The 25433-nt window shown below is 39.3% G+C and overlaps 2 protein-coding genes across 3 annotated transcripts; both read right to left on the bottom strand.

Moving 5' to 3' along the window:
- Positions 1-541: 541 nt before the first annotated feature.
- LOC146571461 (putative E3 ubiquitin-protein ligase HERC4) lies at positions 542-11997 on the bottom strand. The gene is made up of 23 exons (XM_085280673.1): positions 11726-11997; positions 11516-11636; positions 10778-10854; positions 9728-9949; positions 9539-9630; positions 9054-9184; positions 8361-8485; positions 8203-8276; positions 7997-8112; positions 7811-7870; positions 7543-7648; positions 7141-7336; positions 6879-7027; positions 6657-6773; positions 6364-6462; positions 6105-6275; positions 5368-5508; positions 5030-5196; positions 4859-4925; positions 4693-4763; positions 1935-2118; positions 1703-1805; positions 542-1395 (listed from the first exon to the last, which is right to left on the bottom strand). Exons 1-23 carry the CDS (start codon positions 11949-11951, stop codon positions 1178-1180), a joined length of 3033 nt encoding a protein of 1010 aa, XP_085136799.1. The 5' UTR covers positions 11952-11997; the 3' UTR covers positions 542-1177.
- A 1516-nt stretch (positions 11998-13513) lies between these two features.
- LOC146571462 (putative E3 ubiquitin-protein ligase HERC3) lies at positions 13514-24464 on the bottom strand. 2 transcript variants are annotated; one of them, XM_085280675.1, is made up of 23 exons: positions 24195-24464; positions 23978-24098; positions 23670-23746; positions 23225-23446; positions 23036-23127; positions 22552-22682; positions 21610-21734; positions 21452-21525; positions 21255-21370; positions 21065-21124; positions 20599-20704; positions 19772-19967; positions 19526-19674; positions 19300-19416; positions 18204-18302; positions 17914-18072; positions 17659-17793; positions 17353-17525; positions 17183-17249; positions 17026-17096; positions 14745-14928; positions 14559-14661; positions 13514-14227 (listed from the first exon to the last, which is right to left on the bottom strand). In XM_085280675.1, exons 1-23 carry the CDS (start codon positions 24418-24420, stop codon positions 14010-14012), a joined length of 3021 nt encoding a protein of 1006 aa, XP_085136801.1. In that variant the 5' UTR covers positions 24421-24464; the 3' UTR covers positions 13514-14009. The 2 variants fall into 2 exon arrangements, with proteins under 2 accessions (XP_085136801.1, XP_085136800.1); XM_085280674.1 differs by having other exon boundaries at positions 18201-18302.
- Positions 24465-25433: the final 969 nt, after the last annotated feature.

The following is a 25433-nucleotide window of genomic DNA, read 5'->3' on the forward strand; positions in this document are numbered from 1 at the left end:
TCAGTCAGTGTGTTTCCTGTTTTACTTTGAAGGTCCATGTCTCATGTGAGTGTTTCTAGTTTTGCTTCCCTTGTCTCGTCCAGTCTGATTACTCCCAGCTGTGCTCTCCTTCTGTGTCTCATTCCCTCGTTATCCCTCTGTGTATTTAAGCCCTGTGTTTCTCTTTGTCAGTGTTGTGGTCTTGCGCATAGCTGTGTGAGTTGCCATGTGTTTTCACGTATGAGTTAGTTGCAGTTTTCCCCAGTTTAGTTTGTTCTTTGTTTCCTTCCCAAGCCTGCAATAAAGCAGTGTTTTGAGTTCACTTTTGTGTCTGTGAGTTTTGCGTTTGGGTCCTTCTCTTGCCTGCACACAGCCGAAACATGACACTTTGGCACACAGCTGTGGCTGAGGATGGAGACTCCACCCACCTATTGTTCAAATCTTTTGTTTGTGGAAGCAGCCAAACAGAGCGATCCTGGTTTAAAGGGAAGGGGTTGGATTATTCTGAAGCAAGAATAACAATATTGAGAAGGAAATGAGCAAAGTGGGTCACTTTTCAGGTAACTCCAAGTAAAACTTTAATAGTAAATCCACATCTGGAACACAGAACAGTGTAGTTTATGTTGAAAACGAACATTCTTTTTTACATAATGCAAAGTTTTTCATAAAATGTTGCAAATCTTTACTTACATATGTTAACATTGGCAACACTGGCAACATTGTATAAGTGTGGCTGATTATGATTTAGAGAGTGCAGTTTATTTGTGTATTTTCTGAGCTGTAACATTTAGGGGAAAAAACTATGAAATACTGACAGACTTTCTCCAAATTTTATAATCTAATATTACCTATTTACACTTAATAAAAATATACACACAAGCATAGATCCCAACTCATCATCATAAATTTTTTATGTTCCAGAAACTAAACTAACAGGCAGAACACACAGCCCGAGAATGGACGAGATCATGACGCTGCACAGAGGGAGACACAAACAATATATACACACCCAAGAAGGAGGCAAAGATCTCAACCTCAGACTATTAAATAAATCCAAACCAAAAGTCCAAAACGCTGGGTAGAAGACGCAGGATCATGACAGTAACAGTAAGTATGTTTCAGCAACTGCAAATGCTAGACTTGATCAACAATTACTTTTTACTGTTCAATACAGTAAAAAACTGGCGTATAATACTGATCACTTATGGATCCTCTTATTGTTGCTCAGGGCCTCTGTGAGTTTGGTTTGCATGATCTCCTTAGTTGAGTAGAACGGCAGCTCCAAGGTCGAGAAGCACGTGTGTGTCTCAGGATAGTACTGGTCATAGGAGACGTCCTCGACTTCTTTAACTTTGACTTGCATCTTGATTTTGTCCATACCGAGAATAGGCACCCGGTCAAATCCTGTCACAAACCCTAGAAGAGGAAAAAAGCAGAAATCGATGAATGTCGTGAGTTTTTGTTTACTTTTCTGCATGTTGGGGTGCTTTATCCACAGCCTCAGCTGCTGTGCAACTGATGTTTCCTACCACATGTTCACTGCATCAATTAGCAAATGTCAAAACATTCCTGAGTGATCAAAACTTTAGTAGTCACTGTGATGAAGCAATGTTGCAAATTTACAATGGTAAATTCCTGCTAATAAAGCAGATTAGTAACGTAACTTCCATATACATGTTAAAATTTAACTAGCTTTTATGATCAAATCAAATCAAATACTTACAAAGGAAAGCTTTCTTCTGGTTCTCAGTCAGTTCATCAAAAACCTCCCAAAACATCTGTATGGTGGGATGGCCTGCGCTGTATTCACCTTCATAATGTGTGTTCTAATCATAGTGAAAGAGACTGTTAGATATATTGAAAATAATTCATTCAAACCGTAATCAAAGCATGCACAAGGATGTAATAAAAAAAAATTGCAGACAAATTACATCTTTGTGTCACTAACGATTTACCTGTTTCAGCTTTTCCCAGTCACTGAAGTCTTTGCCCACCATCACTTCTTGCAGCTCCTTTGGCCTGAAGAGTTTCACCAAATCCCGCTCACACACCAGGAAGAAGCCTCTCTTGAACTCCTGAAACACATTCTCCACTGATGTGTTGAAGGCATGATTCACGTAGGCATCCACAAACTCCTTCCTGTTTGGAAGATAAAAGTAGTGATTTAAAAAACCACAATCACACTTTGGTCAAATCATGAACTGTTCTGTTCCTTTTTGTTTAAAGAGTGGTCGCTTTATATCTCTGCCATGGTCATTTCCCATTAATTGCTTAAATTACTTGCCTATAAACAGGCAAACTGAGGGTGGTGTATCGCACTGGACCTTGTTACCTTTTCTAACCTTAGTAGTAAAAATAAGGAAATTGGTTGGTTGATTATGTCCTTGTTGTAACTATGCTTCTTGGCAAATAAAAGACTATTGGAAAGCCTGATTATTCACCCTCAAATTGTGTCACATTTGCAAGGAAAATGCATTTGTGGGTTGAGCAGCAGAGTTGAGCATGTGACTTTCATCCATGACAAACTTTCCAGATCATCTCTGCTAATGCCAAACAGCTTATTCTGCTATTGGCTCTTGTCTGGTGTTATTTGTTGGATTGATTGGATCATTTGCTGGCATACACCCAACACATCACACTGTTTCCACCAAAACCTAGTTTTATCCGCACTTTGACCCTGTGATCATACAGTAAAATTTTGTGGTGGTGTCTTCTTGATTCACCTGTCTCTGATATCCCCTGTTTTGGCCTTCAAATTTGGAGGTGGTGCTAGGGCTCACTCCATCAATGTGCCTTGATTGGCACAATCAGGTGCATAATAAGCATCTGATTGTCAGAACTGTCAGAAGCCTAAAAATTGTCAGAAGCCTAAAAATGAGAGTCAATAGCAGAATAGGCTGTTTGGCTTTGGCAGAGAAGGGGCCCGTTCTTCGTACGTCGCTCACTACATCCAAGATCAAATGACACATCCAAGATCAAACCATCGCGCTAACCGTGAGCTCGCTAATCCGGTTCTCCGAACACACCTTCCGTTGACGATTAGTACAGCTGGACGCAGTAATGTGACATCACTGGGTGTCGTAAAAGGGGCTACGCATCGATAGTAGAAACATTGATCGGCAACCCTCTGATTGGTCGGCGAAAATGTCGAAGGAGCGCGCTCGGCTCGGTATTTTTCGGCAGCAGAGCAAGAACTCCTGAGTGAGGGATTTCAGGAGTTTCAGAGTTTAATCAGAACGCAAGGGAACACTGCAAAGGCTGCAAAAGCAAGGAGAGAGGGCTGGCAGAAAGTTGCTGACAAATTAAACTCGTAAGTAATTTAATAATAATAATAATAATAATAATATATTGGATTTATATAGCGCTTTTCAAGGCACCCAAAGCGCTTTACAATGCCACTATTCATTCACTCTCACATTCACACACTGGTGGAGGCAGCTACGGTTGTAGCCACAGCTGCCCTGGGGCAGACTGACAGAAGCGAGGCTGCCATATCGCGCCATCGGCCCCTCTGGCCAACACCAGTAGGCGGTAGGGTAGATTTATCATATCACACTATATTATCCAATATTATATTACATTATATTATATTATAATATGTTATATTATATCCCCTTTCACATTAGAGCCACAACAGGACCCACTAGAACATGGGAACAAGTAAAAGTGAAATATAAGAATATTCTATAGAATGGTAATATTTATCACTTATATTGCTTTTCGTCTCTTGGAAAGAGACCCTGAAATAATCTGTTTGTTTGTTTATAACAGCAACCAAGAAAAGGGCAGAGCAAAAAAAGACAGGTGGTGGTCCTGCACCCCCTCGTCAACAAGTTGGTTAAGTAAATAATATCCTCACGGGAAAATCGATATCTCTCAATGAGCACACTGTCGCGCTGAGCTAAAGGATCCTGTCTGTCCCGCAATATACGCTGAATTCTGAGGACTCTCCTTATCAATCTTGCACCTTCCGCAATGGGTTGCTCGCGTAAACGGACAGGACATGGCTGCGACAGGCTTCCCAAATCCACCTTCGCTTTTATAGCCGTGGTCTCTCATCTTGATTACACGAAGTAATTTACAATTACTACTCTGAAATATGAATTACATCTGTAATAATCACATACATGTAATAGGATGTTAATAGTACATTTCCCTTTTTTAGGAAATGACCTGTATGTATCTGTGTGACATCAATAAAAGGATCAAGTGCTGCATTATCTTCAGTTACATTGATGTTATTTATTTATCGCTGTTGCTTTCGTATAAATGAAGCGGACATACCTGCGTGGCCGCGATCTAATCCTGTTTACATAAAGTAAACCTGCTCCCGAGCAGGTTTACGCTTACGGCTCTGTTGCTATGACAGCAAGTCCCGGATGAGCTTCGGGGAACCGAACGATCCAAGATCACGCGAAATCGTCAACAATCTAATCCAGCTAACTTACTTAGCGAGGTACGAAGAACAGGCCCAAGATCTGGCATGTTTAAATGGGCGCCACGCACAAATGTGCACAAAAATGACCCAATTTTAGTGGAAAAAAAACATGCCAATTCTTTCCAAGAAGTGCTGTTACAACAAAGAAATTATTTACTAAATATAAATATTCTTTTATGTTATGACTTTTTGTTATGTGTAGCTTCTCTCTGGCAGGATAATTCATAGTTTGCTTTTCAAAAACATGTTATAAAAAACACTTTAATTGTCCTCACTTATTTTGACTTGTCACCAATTTTTCCGAATTTTCTGGATCAAGATCGACATCTTTCCCATCCCAGTTGATCTGTTGAAAAAAAAATATTTTACTGCTTTAAGAATTGCGAATCCCAAGACCATTTTGAAAACTGTTTTGATTTAAGTTGTGTGGAAAACCCCTACCGAAAAATACATGTCCAGGTTTTCCAAGTCATCATCTTGGTAGTCCTCCAGAATGTACTGCAGACTCCTGTAAACATAATATAGTTTAGGATCATTTGTATAACCAATCAACACCTAAAACTACAAATTTGTGTGAAGTAAATATAACTGTTATTAAATTTTCTGCCTTACTCTCCAACACTTGGGTTGAATTCTATCAAATCCTCCAGTGAAGGCCTTACACCGAGCAGCTTCTTGAACAGCACCAGTGGGAAGGGTAAGTAGATGATGCACTGGTTGTACAAGGCCAATCCACACAGAACTCCGAACAGGAAGAAACGCTGGTCTTCCTGAGTTGCCTGGTGTCAACGGTGAGGACAAATTAAAATCAAAAGTCGGTGGTCAAAGACTGTATTGATGACTATGATCTGTATTGAACTTTGGTTAGTTATATGGTGTTATAAGGAATCAGTTAAAAGAATGAGAAAATTCTGTGTCCAATGTTATTTCCAATCAATAGGAAGGCTTACTTTTGAGGAGAACCATGCCAGTGTTTCAGAGTCATTGAACATGAACATCCCAGATTCAGCTGAGACCAAGTCATGAAAGACTTCATAAAAAAAGTCTTTCTTGTAGACTGCATCGATCACATGATTTCCATCAAAGAAAACCTTCAAGACACAGGGGCAAAAAAAGTTTAGATCAAAACTGCATGAATGCACGAGTTTTTAATATAATTTGTGCCTTGCTATGTTTACAGTACGATACAATTTTATTTAAATGGCACGTTTAAAACAAGGGGGTACACCAAAGTGCTTCACAGTAAGGAATAACGGTAAATGATTACACTGAACAGTAAGTCATTAAAAAAGGTAAAATAGAGAAAATAGAGAAACAAGCAAAAGCATTAGTAAGTAGAGATAGGGAGAAATCATGATTATCCAGAGAAATGAGAAGCAATACAGCAATTAATGAGTGGTGAGAATTAGCGAGTCGGAAAAGCCAGGTCGAATAGGTCAGTTTTCAAGCGTCTCTAAAGGACTGAATGGATTCAGAGGCACGAATGGTAGAAGGAAGACTATTCCAGAGGTTTGGTGCTACAGAGCCAAAAACACGATCACCCCTAGTCTTCAGACGGTGCCTGGGCTGGGCCAGATGATCGTAAAGAACGGCTGGGAGTACAGAGACTGAGGAGGTCGGTGAGATAGTCAGGGGCAAGGTTGTTTAGGCATTTGAAAGTAAGCAGCAGAACTCTAAAATACCTTACCACGAGTGGCCTCTTGTAGTCTCTGTGATTCGTATCAGCCATTTTTTTCATGGTGTCCTCCAAAACTGATGCTCGCCTCAGCTTCACTACAAAGAGAAAGTCTTCCAAAACTGAGGGATAGCGACCGAATGTCCTCAAAAAATTCTGACAGACTTTCATCGCCTCTGTAATCTGAAATAAAGTGAATGATGTCACTTTTACTCTTTCTCAAAGAGAGAGAAATAATCTATGTCACATGTTTTGGAAGTTTTTTTTTTACCTTGGCATGGTAAGCATTCATGTCAAACACTGTTTTCTTTGATTGCAGATCCATCACAATAGGGAACTTGCACAGGATGAGAGGCTCAGCATGTGAATACTGAAAGGGAAAAACCCATAGAGGTCTTTAAGGTTTGATTGCACATAAATAAAACATACATTTCTTCATGTTGTTTATTTGAACACTGGGTATTGACTAAGAAGTGACCGAACCAAAGATGAGAAGAATGGAATAACAAAGTATGACACAGTAGATTACACACAGACACACTACTTTAGACCAGAACATTTTACCTTTCGTTGTGACTGTAAAAGCCAATGTTGCAAATCCTCCAAAAGGAAATCTTCATCAGCTGACACACAAAAATCGCTTTCTGGTATCCTTCGAGTTTCTGCAACCCTTCTGTTTGCCTAACAACAGAACATCTCATTATCTATTTATCATCATTTAAAAGGCAGAGAAAGGGTTGCATTTCACTTTAGGAATGAGTGAAATTTTAGGATATTTATACTAACATTGTACATATATTGGAGGACTAGCAGCAGATTTCTGACTCCAGAGTTGCGAGGTACAGGTTTAAAGGACAGGATCTCTGATAGGGCCTGCTTCCACACCTTAACGTATCGCACCATGGTGGAGGGTGACAGCGAGGACCACCAGTCACCTGAAGAAAAACAGAGAACAGATTAAAAGGACATGCCATGAAACTTTGAGCACTTTCTCACCTTCCAGATTAAAAAGAGTATTGTGATATCATGTAGACAGCTGTGACAGTACCTATGATCTTAAGACTTTCATTCGACAACCTTGTTACTGCACCAGCTACCGCCTCAGCGAGCTTTATGCTCTGTTGCCGTGTGTGTTTCAGCACTGCATGCAGAAGCTCATTGAGAAGAAGGTAGATTCTCAACCCCTCCACTCCAACTGGTTTCTGGTCGAGGGAAGGAAGCAGGCGTAGCACAGCAGCCTCGATCTGTTAGTTTGGCAAGGATTGCAAGAATCGATCAGCAGCAGTTAGGTCCAGGTACTGTTACATGTGTATTACGTTAGGCAGTAGAACGGGGAATTCATACATTATGGAGAGATGCTGATTCCTCAAATTATTAATAGGATATTTATAAAATAACAAGCAAACAAGAAGACCTTTTGCTACAGATTGCATGTATTCTAGCAACATACCTCTGCCCAAATATTGTCCTTTGTTACCAGTTTCTTGAAAGCAAGCCGTGCATGTTTTAGGTTCAAGCCGTGGTACTTCAGTGAAGTTTGATAATGTTTATCATCGCTAAGAAGACAATGAACAAAGTCCACATATAAGTATGGCACTTATCCATAAGCAAACATTTACCAGCTAAAACAATATTTCAGTTCTTTCAATCCTGAAACACCAGATCTCCCACCTTTGAAATGAGAAAAAGAATGTTGTGCACAGAAACTGTGTATTTACCTTTGTTGAAGGAAACTTTTATTCAGACAGGATGCAGAGGAAAACGCCCCGTAGATTTCCCTGTGAAGATTTAATATTTTCATCCGATTGCAGAAAAAAATGTTTTCAAAGAAATAATTTGAATGACAGAAACCATGCAACACCAGGCAAACCAACAAGCTGTAACTGCCAGTGCATCATACTTACTGTTTAGTCTTTTTCCAGGACTTTAAATCACATTCAGAGATCCATTTGTCAACCATGTTATCAAGACAGTGTTGTGTTGCAAAGCTACAGTCTGTGTTTGAACCCTCGTCAATGTCCTGTGAAGGAAAGCAGTGACTGTTTACATATTCACACATATTCGCACCTCCTCCCATCACAGTCTGTACCTAATGTGTTAGTGTCAGTACCTCATCAGACCAGCATGTTGCAAATGAACAGTTTTCTCCTGCGAAGATGTTTCTGATTTTGGGCCCATTGGTGCCTTAAATGATAAGTAAACACGTCACTTCTTTCATAGATAAATTAATTGCATCCTCAATTTGTTTATTATCAGAGGTGTAATTACCCTGTGGCAGTTGAACAGGCAGCGGCACAGATGGATTACTCTCCTCTCGATGTCCCAGCTGCCCTTGATCCCCACAACCAAAGGAGTAGACCCTCTTGGATTCAGTCAGCACTAAAGTGTGATTCCTGTGTAGATGATAATATACAAAATATTTAGACCTCAAACCCACACATACACTTTACTAACTGCTTTACTTTAAGCATTTTTATTTAAGATGCTTGATGTTGTCTCTGATATCTGTTAGTCTCTTCAGTGATAATATAATAACTTAAGGTGTTTTTACATTAGCATGCTCATGTAACTGTATAACCAGTGATCTTTAAATTAATCTATTTTTTTAACTCTATATGAAAACATTCTTCTAAGAGAATAGTGATACATTTAAAATGTATAATTGCTTCACATGGATGTAAAAGCTGAAAAAAAATAAACAAAGAAACATTCCTTGTTAAAGGATGAGACTGATTCTGCAGGATCAGATCTCGGGTCAGGATGCATCTTGTTCAGATTAGGTCAGAACAGTCAGTGAAATGTCCTAGCTTTGTTTGTTTTTTTCTTACTCTATATAAAATAATAAAATAATAATTCCTGGGATACATTTAGAACTTTAACCTCTGTATCTTTGATGTGAAAGCTGAAAAATATTCAAAGTAACCTGAATATTTCATGAATTAAACAGTATGTGTGTCGTACCTTCCACATGTAATCTTGGTGACCTTTGCCCCCCAGAGCTCTGCAACAAGTCGAGGACGCAGTTCGTTGCGTAGTGAGTTGTGACCGAGCTGTCCGTGTTGACCGGAGCCAAATGTAAACACTGCCCCATGCTGAGGAGCCAAACACACAACCACAGTGTAAAGTCCCACAGCCATTTACTTTTACATGACAACTGTTTTAATGTGTTTTCAAAAAATAAAGAATTAAGTTGCTTTTAAAATTTGTGTCCCAGTGGTAAGTACAGCATCAAAATCAAACTCCACAGAGCTTTTCATTCTCTTTCAGCTTTCTTTTTTCATGTTTAGAACTTGTAACTTCTATAGGAAGATGTTTTTGAGACAACATTCAAAATCCTTTTTTTTTTGCATTCCTTGAATAATTTCATTTTTTTTGTTTAAATCCACACTCTTTACAATAATATATTAGTAAGAAAGGAGAGCATCAAAATGCTCCAGTTGTCTAACCTTTGTCAAAATGGCCGTGTGGTCCTGTCCACAGGAAATGCGCTGAGCTTTCTTCATATTCAAACACTGAACAGGAGCTGGTGTGTGTCTGTCTATAAGGAAAAGGATTGTCAGTGTTATTATGTTACCAGATTATAATGCTCATTAACATACAATAAAGTTAGGACATTTATTGTAAAGCCACAGTACCTTTTGTGTCTCCCAGCCCGAGCTGTCCACAGTCATTTCTCCCCCAGCTGAAAACACCTCCAGAGACAGAGAGGGCGAAACTCTGGTCTCCTCCTGCAGCAACCTGGATCAGGGGGATCGCTGACAGTGATGGCACATGTTGAGGTGATCTGCAGACAGACTTTCTCGTACCCAGACCCAGCTGGCCCCTGCAGTCCTGACCCCACGTATACAGCTGACCATCTGTGGGAGAATCAGCATGTCTCTGTGAAACACTCTCACTCCTGATATCTTCAACTTTTACTCAGAGTTTATGTTTAATGTCATGACCAAATGGAAATAAAATTTCCAATTCAGATTTCATATATAAATGCTTGTATGCACAAAAGATAATGCGTACCTGATGGAGAAAGTGAGACTGAAGTTTAAAATTCACCCGTCCTTCTAGGCTTTAAATGATTAGATCTTATTTTGAGTGCACCAATAAACTGCTTTAACCTGCCCACAGTAGCTAAACACACAGTGGCAAAATATTGTTTGTTCCTACATCTAAAATACTCTAATTATTCATTAGATAGATCGATACCTTTATTTGGTTGTTTACAATTGTACCATGCATGTGTTTTATAATTATACAATTTAAAATATGTGGAGGAATGTATATCTATATAGACATGTATACAAAGACAAATAACATGAACTACACGACAGATGTTGTTAAACTACAACCTTAGGGTCCGTACAATTATGAAGTGCAAGTTGGATAGACTGATTCAGGGTCTCTTAATTATTTTAGCTTGTTTAAATAACAACCTAAGATGAGATGGCTGCTGCTCCCTGACCCTGGTTCTGCTGGAGGTTTTTTCCTGTTAGAAGGGAGTTTTTCCTTCCCACCATCACCAAGTGCTTCCTCAGAGGGGTTCTTTGACTGTTGGGATTTCTCTCTATTATTGTAACGTCTTTACCGTCAAACATAAAGTGCCTTGACGTGACTGTTGTTGTGATATGGTGCTATATAAATAAAACTGAATTGAACTAAAAATCTTTAGCGCTTGCAAAATTCTACTGTACCTTTGGTCAGTGCAACTGAGTGCTGACTCCCACAAGCAACCTGAGAAACCTGCTTGTTAGAAAAAGCTTCCAGTGGCCTGAAAGAGAAAGAGCAGAAGAAGAGAACAGAGCTGAAACAGCCATTTATGACCGCTAACTATGAACCCAAATAAACATGAATCACACTGTATACACTCCTAGGACTACGATGGAGTATTAGGACCACATTAAGAAAAAGAAATTGTGTCAATTTTGAAAATAAAGTTGACACACCCACCCAGCACATCACCCGGGTAACCACAGGAGGGCGGCACAGGACAAAAAAAAAAAGCCAAAACAGACTGAAAATCATCACATATTCCAGGGCTGGAATACATATATACTGTTTATACTGTATCTAATTATTAGAAACTGTTTAATATACGATTTTTACATTTTATTGCCTTCTGACCAGATGCAGCTGGTCACACACTGTGTTTATGTAAGGAAAAATTGTCTTGTAACTTAAACCGATTCTGCACGATTTTACTAACTCATCTACAAAAAGCATTTTGTAAAAGGTAGACTATAGCAGCACTGGCAGTTTGTCTTGAAACAGCTGTCATCTCCACATTTTAACACATTTTCGACTTTTTTTAATAATATTTTTTTTCTTAACGTGATACTAATACTCCTTCTCACAGGACCAATAATAATAATAATAATATTAATAATAATAATAATAATAATAATAAATGTTTGCACATCTGTATCTGTTACCTGGGAGTGAAAGGTGGGTGTCTGGTGTCCACACAGAGAACTTTGCCGCTCACAGACAGCAGTGCGACCACATCATCGCCACAACTCACAGCCTCTATCTTCTCTTTGTGTTTCACAAACTCTGCAGATTCACAAGCCACAAACACAGCAGGCGTGAGTGGACACAGTTCGGTTAAATGTAGTGAACTTGTTAGTGACACCGATACTCACTCTGCCTGCCTCTCGCTCTTCTCCCATCCTCGTTCTCGTTTGTGCGGATAATGAACGCGTTTCCGTTACTTTTAACGAAAGCCAGCACGTTTCGACCTGCCGACAGATCCGCGATGTGATGGCTGATGTTTAAGTAATGAACTCCATCATCAGTGGTCGTGCTGTCGGTACCGGAGCCGTCTTTCACGTAAAACCCGCGCTGACAGTCCTCTCCCCAGGAAAACATGTTGTCGTGTGTTTAGGGGCAACAGCTGATCCTCACTGTGTCACTCTGCAGTCTGTCAACAAGAAACGAAACTTAAACTTAAGCATGCCGCTGCACAGCATCCGGAAAGGAAACAATAACACGAGTCAGCTGATCTGTTAAAGTAACGAAACGAAAGTAAAACTGATAAGAGATAATCATAATAACAATAACAAGGAGAGGTCGATTGTGTAGCTTTTCATTTGGTTTCGTTTCACACGCAGGAAGTGGACAAAAATGCATGTTTGTATTGTACAATGTGGGAAATGTTGATACTGCGTTTAGCTGGTATCAACTTTTTATGTAACAAACCTTAAAAAAAAGAGAAAAAACCAACTACTGTATAAATTTAAAGGCTTGGCAAAAATCATGAAGGAGAGGTTTCTAAAAATAACATGATTTATTGATGCATGCAATTGAGATAGAGGTATTTGGCTCATACACTTCAATGGCCCGTCTTGGCATAACAGAACCCCAGATGTGATGGGCATTAGAGCAGGATCCCCCGGAGTCTGGACACTGGTGGTGGAGATAAAGACGGAGGCTTGAATGGAGCCTGAGTAATGATAGGCGGTGATGGGGAGTGGGTGGGTTGCACGAAGGCGTCTGCAAAGGAGAATGACAGATGCGAACTAAGACTTAAAGTGCTTCGTGTGACCTGAGACACGAAGAAGATGATTGGACAGGACCAATGATGTCATAAACAGGTTGACAGCGTGAACAAGTGGAAGTGACGTGAAGAACAGACTGGGAGCAGACAGACATCATAGATCTACCTTACTGAACTTATGTATAAGCTTCATAACAGTTTCAGTCCACCTTCAATGCTCCTGACTTTGCTTCCCTGGCCTCTCCTATGCTAAAAAAATTAATTCATTAAAAATATATATATTAACACTAGTACTACTACTACTAATAATAATAATAAATAACAATAACAGCAGTTACTGTTAAGCTTTGCCTGGCAGTGTGCAATATATCAAATATGCCTGGAAAAAATATATACTGTATATTTCATGTATAATATATATCTTGGCTCTGTATGATGTTGCTGAGAGCAGATATTCCCAATATGATCATCTTAGACCTGCAGCTGTATCAATGAGCTTGGAGCTCCATCCACTTACTGTTTGAATCGTTTGTGGAGGCAGCATCCACAAACTCGGCTTAAAGCCAAAGGATTGTATTTTGAACTCTGAGACTTCCACAGAGTCCAGCATTAACAATTTGGAATTGGAAATGAGCAAAGTGCATCGAATTTCAGTTTTAATTTATTCTAAGCAAAGCTTTAATAAAATTTAATCCACATCTGAAAAACTGAACAGTGAAAGTTTTGTTCAGAACGAAGATTAATTCTTTTATGGTGTAAATACTTTTCATAGAATTTTGATATTTAATAAATATCACACATGTCTACAATGACAACATTGCATAGGCTCAATATGATTTACTGAATGCAGTTATTTTGAATATTATTTGGATATTTGAATATTTTATGAGATGTAACAATAAGGAACACTTCCTCCAAACTATATAAAAGCATGTATCACATTTTTATTTTTAGTAGGTGGGATTTCTTTGGTATACATACATTCCATCTACATCACAATCAGCAGCAGTACAACTAACTACAAATGCTACTCTTTGGTCAGCAATTCACAGAGTGCAGCATTACAATGTTATGTCTTCTGTTCAGTACAGTAAAAAAAATGGCATTTATTGTTGCCAACTCATCATCATAAATTTTTTATGTTCCAGAAACTAAACTAGCAGGCAGAACACACAGCCCGAGAATGGATGAGATCATGACGCTGCACAGAGGGAGACACAAACAATATATACACACCCAAGAGGGAGTCAGGGCAAAGATCTCAACCTCAGACTATTAAATAAATCCAAACCAAAAGTCCAAAACGCTGGGTAGAAGACGCAGGATCATGACAGTAACAGTAAGTATGTTTCAGTAACTGCAAACGCTAGACTTGATCAACAATTACTTTTTACTGTTCAATACAGTAAAAAACTGTCTTATAATACTGATCACTTATGGATCCTCTTATTGTTGCTCAGGGCCTCTGTGAGTTTGGTTTGCATGATCTCCTTAGTTGAGTAGAACGGCAGCTCCAAGGTCGAGAAGCACGTGTGTGTCTCAGGATAGTACTGGTCATAGGAGAGGTCCTCGACTTCTTTAACTTTGACTTGCATCTTGATTTTGTCCATACTGAGAATAGGCACCCGGTCAAATCCTGTCACAAACCCTAGAAGAGGAAAAAAGCAGAAATCGATGAATGTCGTGGAAAAAGTGGAAGTCACTGAGTTTTATTTTGTGCATAACATTATGGCCTGATAGCCCTCTGAAGTCACACTGTCAGTTCATTCATGACTGCTCATCCACCTCAGCAGTTCATCAAATGCTTTTTCCTACTAAAGACCAGATACCAAATGCACAAATTAGGAAATGTAAAAACATTCTGGAAACAAATGAACTCAGCTCATAAAACACGAATATTTTACTTTATTAAATCCTTGCAATTTGTGGCTTTACAAGATTAGCACTCATTGTTTTATATGATCAACTCAAATACTTACAAAGGAAAGCTTTCTTCTGGTTCTCAGTCAGTTCATCAAAAACCTCCCAAAACATCTGTATGGTGGGATGGTCTGCGCTGTATTCACCTTCATAATGTGTGTTCTAATCGTAGTGAAAGAGGCTGTTAGATATACTAAAGATAATTTAAACTATAATAGAACTGCAGACAAATTACAGCAGTTTACCTGTTTCAGCTTTTCCCAGTCACTGAAGTCTTTGCCCACCATCACTTCTTGCAGCTCCTTTGGCCTGAAGAGTTTCACCAAATCCCGCTCACACACCAGGAAGAAGCCTCTCTTGAACTCCTGAAACACATTCTCCACTGATGTGTTGAAGGCATGATTCACGTAGGCATCCACAAACTCCTTCCTGTTTGGCAGATAAAAGCAGTGATTAAAAGAAACACATCCACGCTTTGGTCAAATCATGAACTGTTCTGTTCCATTTTGTTTAAAGAGTGGTCGCTTTATATCTCTGCCATGGTCATTTCCCATTAATTACTTGCCAATAAACATGCAAACTTGTGGTGTATCTCAAGGATATCAGGGCTCTAGACTAACTTGTTGCCATGGGCACACCGGCACAAAAGTTAGGCGCACTCAAATTTTTCAACCGCATCGCTTAACACATGTGCATCTTTTTGGGGGGGAAATTGCAGTCCATACATATAATATTCATTTCTAAATTATTAACTTACAATCTTGTGCTTAAAGTGCTTTGTCAATATTGTAGAAAATGTTCAACTTAATCATTATCTCGGCCTCCTCTGACGACCTGTTTGCTGTTGCATGCTGCTGAAAGGCAGTGGGGAGAGGGGACACTTGGGCATTTATCGCAGCATATAATGTGTTTTCTGGATACACTGTGCTTTTCCAGCATTCAAAGATTGGTGGCACCGTGTCAGAGCACTGGCTATGAATTTCAGACGGATCAGGCCTTAGCTTAACAAAAAAGTTATCAATAGTTCTTTTCATCTTTTCTTATTACCCAGAGCTACATCCACTTCTGTCGGGCCTAGGCTGCTCACTAGGGCTGGGTATCATCACTGATTTCTATAATCCATTCGATTCCAGTTCTCAAAGTCCTGATTCGGTTCAATTTAGCCTCAGACAGTCAGAAATATTATAATTCTGATCATTTATCAGTACTGATACATGTGAAACTTCATCAGAATTGTGAACATCACAGCAGATGCCTTTGTGTCAAAGTAACTGAGAATAAAACACCGAAAAACATGAAGGAAATTTTTCTGGCCTGGCTTTTTATATCAGATAACTTTAAAAACATTCTGCAACATTCTGTAATTTTGCATAATTTTAAAAAGTTTACATTTCTTCAGTATTGAACAACAGAAAAAACAAAAGGCTTTCTTGTCCGAGGTCATTTAAGTGAAAAAAAGAAAAAGAAAAGAAAAAGACAGCAGCCACAGCGCTGTAAACAACGGTAGACTGGTGGGCAATAAGCGAATGAATAATACAGAAAACAGAGATTGGAGACGGGAAACTGTTCTTGAAGTACAGAGAGAGATAGAGAGAGAGCTAGCTGTGCATGAAGTGTGATTTTAATAGTCGTGGAAGCAAAACAGCAAAATTCATGACAACATTGATCAAATGTGAAGCGCAGTTTGCTGCTTCTTTTGCTGCTGGCTCGGCGAATTTTGGTTGGAGAGACAAAACCTGCAGCTCAGAATCAGCGCAAAAAGACATAAAAACAGAGCAGACCCGACGCATTAGAATCGGTGAGCTCCGACAGCGTGTCCGTCTACGGGCGGTCGGGTGAGAAAGCCGAGAAAGACAAAGCTGATTCTGATGCGTCGGGTCCGTTCTGTGTTTACGTCTTTGTGTGGAATCCGTGTACCTGCTCTCATTTGCTGTGTGGTAGTTGTTGAAATAGTTTTGTGAGCTTTAATCTGAGAATCTGGAGTTTCTGGCAAAACACAGTTATATTTAAAAGTCAATTCAGGATTTAATGAATCGATATCGCTTTATTCAAACTACTCACCTCCCACTTCCACCTGCACTTTCAACTGGACCAAGGCCAATCAGAGAGGTCCCGACCCCTGACTATCTCTGATTGGTTTAGTGACCACATGGACAGTTGCAGAGATTTTTTTTTTTTTTTGTTACCTGAACAGTGCGACCAAATATTTTTTTAGGCGCACCACTGAAAAATTTGCTCGCATTTGCGACCAAATTGGTCGCACTCTAGAGCCCTGGATATACACCGAGTCTTGGTACTTTTTCTAATTAAATGCTTCTGCTTGGTCACAAAACAGTTTAATGTATGTTTCTTTGCAGATGACATCCAGTTATAGCTTTCTGTCAGCTCCATTGTCACTGTCACTGTTGGTAGAGTTGTTAGATATTATGTGATGGCTTGTTATTATCTCTAGCTTCTCTTTGGCAGGACAATACTATATTTGGTTTTAAAACGCATGTTATGAAAAAATGCTGCCATTGTCCTCACTTATTTTGACTTGTCACCAACTTTTCAGGACCTTCAGGATCAAGGTCAATGTCCTTTCCATCCCAGTTGATCTGTTGGGGAAAAATAGATATTATTGATTAAAGAAGCGAGTTGATATCAAAGCCGTTTTTGACTTAAAGTTGTGTTAAACACCTACCGAAAAATACATGTCCAGGTTTTCCAAGTCATCATCTTTGTAGTCCTCCAGGATGTACTGCAGACTCCTTTAAACACAAAATACTTTGAGATGATTTGTGGAACCAACCAGCACCTAACACTACAAATATTTGCGCAATACAGCAAATACAAGGGAACTTTCTCCCTTACTCTCCAACACTTGTGTTGAATTCTATCAAATCCTCCAGTGAAGGCCTTACACCGAGCAGCTTCTTGAACAGCACCAGTGGGAAGGGTAAGTAGATGATGCACTGGTTGTACAAGGCCAATCCACACAGAACTCCGAACAGGAAGAAACGCTGGTCTTCCTGAGTTGCCTGATGCTGACAGTAGAGACATTTGAAATTGTTTTCTTGAATTAAGGAATAATAAATCAGCAATCACAATTGTTAAATAGTTTTTGAAGTCAGTTTCGGTCTATTTAAATTATATTTTTAGTAACTTAGTAACTCTTACTTTTGAGGAGAACCATGCCATTGTTTCAGAGTCATTGAACATGAACATCCCAGATTCAGCTGAGATCAAGTCATGAAAGACTTCATAAAAAAAGTCTTTCCTGTAGACGTCATCGATCATTTCATCAAACAAGACCTACAAGACAAAATTATAAAAAGTAAACAAAATTTGTTGTATGCCAAAATATTGTTTATGTAACAATGTGTACACAACAATGCAAACATTTTGAGTTGGCTTGTGCCTTGTTGTTTTTACCCTAAGTGGCTTCTTGTAGTCTGTGTCACAAGCATCCGCCAGTTGTTCAAAGGTGTCTTCCAAAATGGTTGCTCGCCTCAGGTCCAGTAAAAATACATCTTCATCGTAATCATCAAAAATACCCAAGTAGTCAGAGAAATTATCCAAGTCGTAACTCATCTGCATTGAATGGGAAAAAAAGTTCAAGATTCAACATGTTTTTGTTTTGCCTACCTGATTACTTACTTTAATGTGTATTTTAAACAGAGTATTGTATCACACCAAATTCATATAAGGATGTCATTTACCACCTTGGTGTATTCAGAATAAGAGTCAAAAACCAATTTTTTTGATTGCAGGTCCATCACAATTGGGAAGTCACAAAGGAGAAGTGGCTCAGCTTTGGCATTCTAAACACAGAAAAGAAAACATACAGTTCTTTTGAGTTTAATAATGCAATTGTTAGCAATGCAGCCATTTTCAGTTGGAACCACTCATTTTTTTATGATATGTTACATGCTGTAATGTGATTGTCATGATTTGGCTGTGCAGCAGGCAGGAAAGGACCCAAATGCAGACTCACGGAGGCGAAAGTAGACTCAGACACAGCTTTTTTTGCTAAATGGCAAAACAACACAAAACTAGACTGGGAAATTATATAAACCGGGCACACGGGGACACGCACAACCATGAGGGAGATGCTGACATAAATACACAGGAGGATAACGAGGGAAGTAAGAACACACGGGGAATACAGCTGACACGAATGAACCTGACGCCACAGGGGAAGCACAACTAGACACACAGAACATGGAAATACGAGACTTTCACAATAAAACAGGAAATGTAGAAACATCACACAGGAGCCGACAGGAGGGAGCATGAGAGGGAGAGAGAGAGAGAGGAGACGAGAGAGACAAGACACAAAGGGCGACACAATATCCAAACATGACATGGTGACTGGGAGGACACAACACTCAGAGAAACGAGAAGGTCTAGGGAGACAGATAAACACAATAGATGGAGAAAATATGGAATGACACACAAGGATGGGAACACAGGCACAGAAGAGGGAAATAAGGCACAAAGACTAACACACATAAACACATACTGAACAAAAGCTAACAGAATAAACTCAGGGAACCATAACACAAAATGTCATAAAAACAGAAGAAACTCAGAATGCTGGGACCCAGAACCATGACAGTGACGGTAAATATAATGTCAGGCTGCATAATGGGATGTTAATATGAACAGATGGTGAAGAGTCAATGAATGATCGCACCCAAGGCAAATGACAAAAGAAAAAAAGAGAAAACAGCCATCACAAAAGCAGACCCAAACACATGACAGACACATCGCTTTAGCCTAAAACAGAAACAAAAGGCAGGGTTTTGTTTTGTTTACCCCGTTTTCTGAACGTAAATGCCACTGGTCCAGATCCTCATTAAGAAATGCTTCATCCAACAATAAATAAAAACTGCTCTCCGGTATCCTTCGAGATTCCGCAACCCTGCTGTTGGCCTTTAAAAGAAAAATTTTACTTACAATTTATTTTTGTTTTCAGGTTAAAAAAAGAGGCATTAAGGCTTAAGAAGGAGTAAAATGACTGGTTTAAGATAATAACACTGACGTTGTACATGTATTTGAGGACTAGCAGCAGATTTCTGACCCCGGAGTTGCGGGGAACAGGCACAAAGGACAGGATTTCTGAGAGTGCCTGCTTCCACACGTTAATGTGTCGAATCATGGTGGAGTGCGACAGAGAGGACCACCAGTCGCCTGAAGAAAACAATAACGTTAGCAAAAGTAAAAACAGCAGATAGAAGGGCTTTAAAATTTCCATGTATAATAGCGGTGGTGGGTATAGGCAACATACCTATAATCTGGAGGCTTTCATTCGACAACCTTGTTACTGCATTGGCTACCGCCACAGCGAGCTTTATTCTCTGTTGCCGTGTGTGTTTCAGGACTGTGTGCAGAAGCTCAATGAGAAGAAGGTAGATTCTCAACCCCTCCACTCCCAGTGGTTTCTGATCGAGGGAAGGAAGCAGGCGTAGCACTGCAGCCTCGATCTGTTAGTTTGGCAAGGATTGCAAGGATCACTCAGCAGCAGGTAGATCAAAGGTGGACTGTTTTTGTGCAGGGTGGCGTTCAGAGGAAAAATGTTCGGATTATTTAGGTATCTTATAAAAACCAGGATTCTTACCTTGTCACTTAGAGTGTATCCAGTTACTATTAGCAAATATCCCCTAAATGAGTCATATGCAAGTGTTTTTTTAAAGGCGACTGTGCCTGTTCAATATGTGGCCACAGATAACAAGTACATTACAATAATATATACAATATATGAAATGATAATCATGTGTCTGCTTGATTAAGCTATATCAGGTTTTAGACTGTCTCAGTGATACAAATGGGTAGAAACTAGAAGACAGTCTAGACTGAGGCTTTGTTTTAGAGTTATAATTACATGTGAGTGTCTGAGATAGTCTGAGTTTTGTACATACTGCAACAGTCAAAATAACAATTGAAATACTCCCCTCCCCCCCTCCAAGTATAAAAAGGATCAAATGAATGATTGTCAACATAGACATAAAAACAAGGAGTCATGAGTCTTGACATTTCTCAAATTATTGGAAAGATTATTTATAAAAACAAAAACAGAGCCTTTTCCTACAGATTACATGTATTCTAGTAACATACCTCTGCAAGAACATTGTCTTTCTTTGCCAAATTTTTGAAAGCATGCCGTGCATGTTTCATGTTCAAACCGGGGTACTTTGGTGAAGTTTGGAAATGTTTATCACCGCTAAGAACACAAAGAAAAAAGTCCACATTAAAGCGTTTCTTCTTCTGCATCAGCAAATATATATAGCAGCTAAAACATTACCGCGATCACCCAGTTAAGTTAAGAGCATGTTCACATTTGCTAATTAATTAACTTTTAACACTGATAGGAATATCATTAGTTTGGCTGCTATTTTGACCTCAACCAATGTACCAGACAAACCCACACTGTGTCCTCTTATTCATGCTAATAAGAATCATCGATATCATTACAAATTAGCACAGAATAGCCATAAATGGCAGCGCTAAATTTCTCAAGCCAAAACATATTAGACCTACCACCGACAACCTGCCATGACATGGACATTAACTCTGTATTTACCTTTTTTCAAGGAAACTTTTATTCAGATAGGATGCAGAGGAAAATGCCTCCATGATTTCCCTGTGAAGATTTAATGTTTTCATTCAATTGCAGAAAAAAAAACTTGCTTTCAAACGAATAATTTGAGTCACAAAAGCCATAAATCACCAGGCAAACCAACAAGCTGTGACTGCCAGTGCATCATACTTACTGTTTAATCTTTTTCCATGACTTTAAATCACATTCAGAGATCCATTTGTCAACCATGTTATCAAGACAGTGTTGTGATGCTATGTCACAGTCTGTGATTGAACCCTCGTCAATGTCCTGTGAAGGAAAGCAGTGACTGTTTACATATTCACACATATTCGCACCTCCTCCCATCACTTAATGTGTTAGTGTCAGTACCTCATCAGACCAGCATGTTGCAAATGAACAGTTTTCTCCTGCAAAGATGTTTCTGATTTTGGGCCCATTGGTGCCTTAAATGATAAGTAAACACGTCACTTCTTTCATAGATAAATTAATTGCATCCTCAATTTGTTTATTATCAGAGGTGTAGTTACCCTGTGGCAGTCGAACAGGCAGCGGCACAGATGGATTACTCTCCTCTCGATGTCCCAGCTGCCCTTGATCCCCACAACCAAAGGAGTAGACCCTCTTGGATTCAGTCAGCACTAAAGTGTGATTCCTGTGTAGATGATAATATACAAAATATTTAGACCTCAAACCCACACATACACTTTACTAACTGCTTTACTTTAAGCATTTTTATTTAAGATGCTTGATGTTGTCTCTGATATCTGTTAGTCTCTTCAGTGATAATATAATAACTTAAGGTGTTTTTACATTAGCATGCTCATGTAACTGTATAACCAGTGATCTTTAAATTAATCTATTAAATTTTTTTAAACTCTATATAAAAAATGTATTCTAAAAGAATTGTGATACATTTAAAATGTATAATTGCTTCACATATAATTGCTCCTTTGTCCCACACGCCATCAAACTCTTTAACTCCTCTCTGGAGGGGAGAGGGAGGGGAAACAGGAGGACAAAGGAGGGGGGAACAACTAAGCTGTAGTGCCTCTTCACCTCACTGTACAATACCTTGTGCAATACTTTTTGTAAATAGTCAACAGTGCAATAGACCTCAATACTTGAAATGTGCAATTCACTTGTATTTTTATTTTTATTCCTATTTATTCTATTTATCCCCTTCGTATATTTTATTTATATTTGTCTCTGTATTGTGTGTGTGTGTGTGTGTGTGTGTGTGTGTGTGTGTGTGTGTGTATATATCATTCTGTAACTCTGTAACTTCTGTCGGTGCTGTGCTTTTTGGAAATCGAATTTCCCAGAGGAACCCACCCGAGGGATTAATAAAGTTCTATCTAATCTTATCTTATCTTACATGGATGTAAAAGCTGAAAAAAATAAACAAAGAAACATTCCTTGTTAAAGCTGAAAAAAATTAGATCATGAATTAAACAGTATGTGTGTCGTACCTTCCACATGCAATCTTGGTGACCTTTGCCCCCCAGAGCTCTGCAACAAGTCGAGGACGCAGTTCGTTGCGTAGTGAGTTGTGACCGAGCTGTCCGTGTTGACCGGAGCCAAATGTAAACACTGCCCCATGCTGAGGAGCCAAACACACAACCACAGTGTAAAGTCCCACAGCCATTTACTTTTACATGACAACTATTTTAATATGTTTGCAAAAAATAAAGAATTAAGTTGCTTTTAAAATTTGTGTCCCAGTGGTAAGTACAGCATCAAAATCAAACTCCACAGAGCTTTTCATTCTCTTTCAGCTTTCTTTTTTCATGTTTAGAACTTGTAACTTCTATAGGAAGATGTTTTTGAGACAACATTCAAAATCCTTTTTTTTTGCATTCCTTGAATAATTTCATTTTTTTTGTTTAAATCCACACTCTTTACAATAATATATTAGTAAGAAAGGAGAGCATCAAAATGCTCCAGTTGTCTAACCTTTGTCAAAATGGCCGTGTGGTCCTGTCCACAGGAAATGCGCTGAGCTTTCTTCATATTCAAACACTGAACAGGAGCTGGTGTGTGTCTGTCTATAAGGAAAAGGATTGTCAGTGTTATTATGTTACCAGATTATAATGCTCATTAACATACAATAAAGTTAGGACATTTATTGTAAAGCCACAGTACCTTTTGTGTCTCCCAGCCCGAGCTGTCCACAGTCATTTCTCCCCCAGCTGAAAACACCTCCAGAGACAGAGAGGGCGAAACTCTGGTCTCCTCCTGCAGCGACCTGGATCAGGGGGATCGCTGACAGTGATGGCACATGTTGAGGTGATCTGCAGACAGACTTTCTCGTACCCAGACCCAGCTGGCCCCTGCAGTCCTGACCCCACGTATACAGCTGACCATCTGTGGGAGAATCAGCTTGTCTCTGTGAAACACTCTCACTCCTGATATCTTCAACTTTTACTCAGAGTTTATGTTTAATGTCATGACATAGACCCTGTGTGGACAATTAGTAAGGCAACCAAACGTGTTTCGTATAAATGTAAGTTGGATGGACTGACTCTGTCTAAATTATTTGAGTTTTTCATTTACATTTGTAGCAGTTTATTGCAGAACTGTACTGTACCTTTGGTCAGTGCAACCGAGTGCTGACTCCCACAAGCAACCTGAGAAACCTGTTTGTTAGAAAAAGCTTCCAGTGGGCTGAAAGAGAAGGAACAGGAAACAGAAGAAAAATCCAAATAAACAGGCTACACACTGCGGGGTTAAAGGCCTAATCATAACAGCCATAATAAATCATTTTGCACATTTCTATTGCCAGTCTATGGAGCATACTTTTTTTCTTAACGTGGTACTAATACTCCTTCTCATAGGACCAATAAAAACAACAACAACAACAATAATAATAAAGGTTTGCACATCTGTATCTGTTACCTGGGAGTGAAAGGTGGGTGTCTGGTGTCCACACAGAGAACTTTGCCGCTCACAGACAGCAGTGCGACCACATCATCGCCACAACTCACAGCCTCTATCTTCTCTTTGTGTTTCACAAACTCTGCAGATTCACAAGCCACAAACACAGCAGGCGTGAGTGGACACAGTTCGGTTAAATGTAGCAGAGAGTGAACTTGTTAGTGACACCGATACTCACTCTGCCTGCCTCTCGCTCTTCTCCCATCCTTGCTCTCGTTTGTGCGGATAATGAACGCGTTTCCATTACTTTTAACGAAAGCCAGCACGTTTCGACCTGCCGACAGATCCGCGATGTGATGGCTGATGTTTAAGTAATGAACTCCATCATCAGTGGTCGTGCTGTCGGTACCGGAGCCGTCTTTCACGTAAAACCCGCGCTGACAGTCCTCTCCCCAGGAAAACATGTTGTCGTGTGTTTAGGGGCAACAGCTGATCCTCACTGTGTCACTCTGCAGTCTGTCAACAAGAAACGAAACTTAAACTTAAGCATGCCGCTGAACAGCATGAGGCAACAAAATCACAACAGTCGGGAACACGATAGTGAAACTGATAACAGATAATCATATGAGACAACAAACACCAGCGCAAGACGATTGCGCTGTTTTTCAGATCCATGAGTAATATTGATGGTATTAATGTGGCAACGGTAATGTTTATAGCTTTTATCCCCAATGTTCCATTCCATTCAATTCAATTTTACTTTTTGTAGGGCAAAATTACAACAGCAGTCAACTCAAGTTCCCTTTTGAATGACAGCAGGAGAGAAAATGGAGAGAACCCCCCAAATAGACCAACAACGCTGAGACAGAGGAAAAAAACTATGGCGGAGAGCTGACATTTCATTATCACCAATGATTAAATACTTGGATTACCACAATATGATGTAAGCTGGTATGTTTTGATCAGTGGTTTGAATTTCATTTAAGTTAGATTAATTATATTGTTGACAAAAGAGAAAGCTGATGATAATGAAAACTAAATCAGTTAAAATGTTGAGAGGGTCAGCAGATACATGCGCTTTGACACTGATGAAGCAAAGTGTGTGTGAATATTTCTGTTAACTTTGACAAAATGGCAAAATAGTAAAAAGAAACGTATGGGAACAACAACAGGTTTAGTATTAACCAACCGGCCCATTTAACAGACACAGCAGCGATTACATTCCTGCACTCTATGATACTGGCTCATAGTGAACACTCTATTACAAGTTGGTCCAATATGAGCTTTGCTGCTATTGGGCCAATCAAAGTATGCTACAAAAGAGCATTGAAAATATTAGATAAGAAACCCTTTTCATATCACCATTGTCAACTTTGAGATGAAGTTATACATGGCTGAGGGACACACAAACATGTGATCGTGTTTAATTAATCATGCTTCATGTTGGACGTGAAAAAGAGTCAATGTATTACAAAAA

Source organism: Mchenga conophoros, linkage group LG7 (assembly GCF_057382185.1).
Source record: "Mchenga conophoros isolate Kocher_MC1m ecotype Shallow Benthic linkage group LG7, M_conophoros_male_GT1.1, whole genome shotgun sequence".
Lineage (NCBI taxonomy): Eukaryota > Metazoa > Chordata > Actinopteri > Cichliformes > Cichlidae > Mchenga > Mchenga conophoros.

Excerpts from the sequence above, each read along its gene's own strand:
- LOC146571461 (XM_085280673.1), bottom strand. The coding sequence starts at position 11,951 with ATGTTTTCCTGGGGAGAGGACTGTCAGCGCGGGTTTTACGTGAAAGAC. Across the intron at positions 7,337-7,542 it reads AGGACAATATTTGGGCAGAG|ATCGAGGCTGCTGTGCTACG; the intron begins GTATGTTGCTAG and ends CCAAACTAACAG. Across the intron at positions 1,806-1,934 it reads ACTGGGAAAAGCTGAAACAG|AACACACATTATGAAGGTGA; the intron begins GTAAATCGTTAG and ends CACTATGATTAG.
- LOC146571462 (XM_085280674.1), bottom strand. The coding sequence starts at position 24,420 with ATGTTTTCCTGGGGAGAGGACTGTCAGCGCGGGTTTTACGTGAAAGAC. Across the intron at positions 24,099-24,194 it reads AAGAGCGAGAGGCAGGCAGA|AGTTTGTGAAACACAAAGAG; the intron begins GTGAGTATCGGT and ends GTGAATCTGCAG. Across the intron at positions 23,447-23,669 it reads CTCGGTTGCACTGACCAAAG|ATGGTCAGCTGTATACGTGG; the intron begins GTACAGTACAGT and ends ATTCTCCCACAG.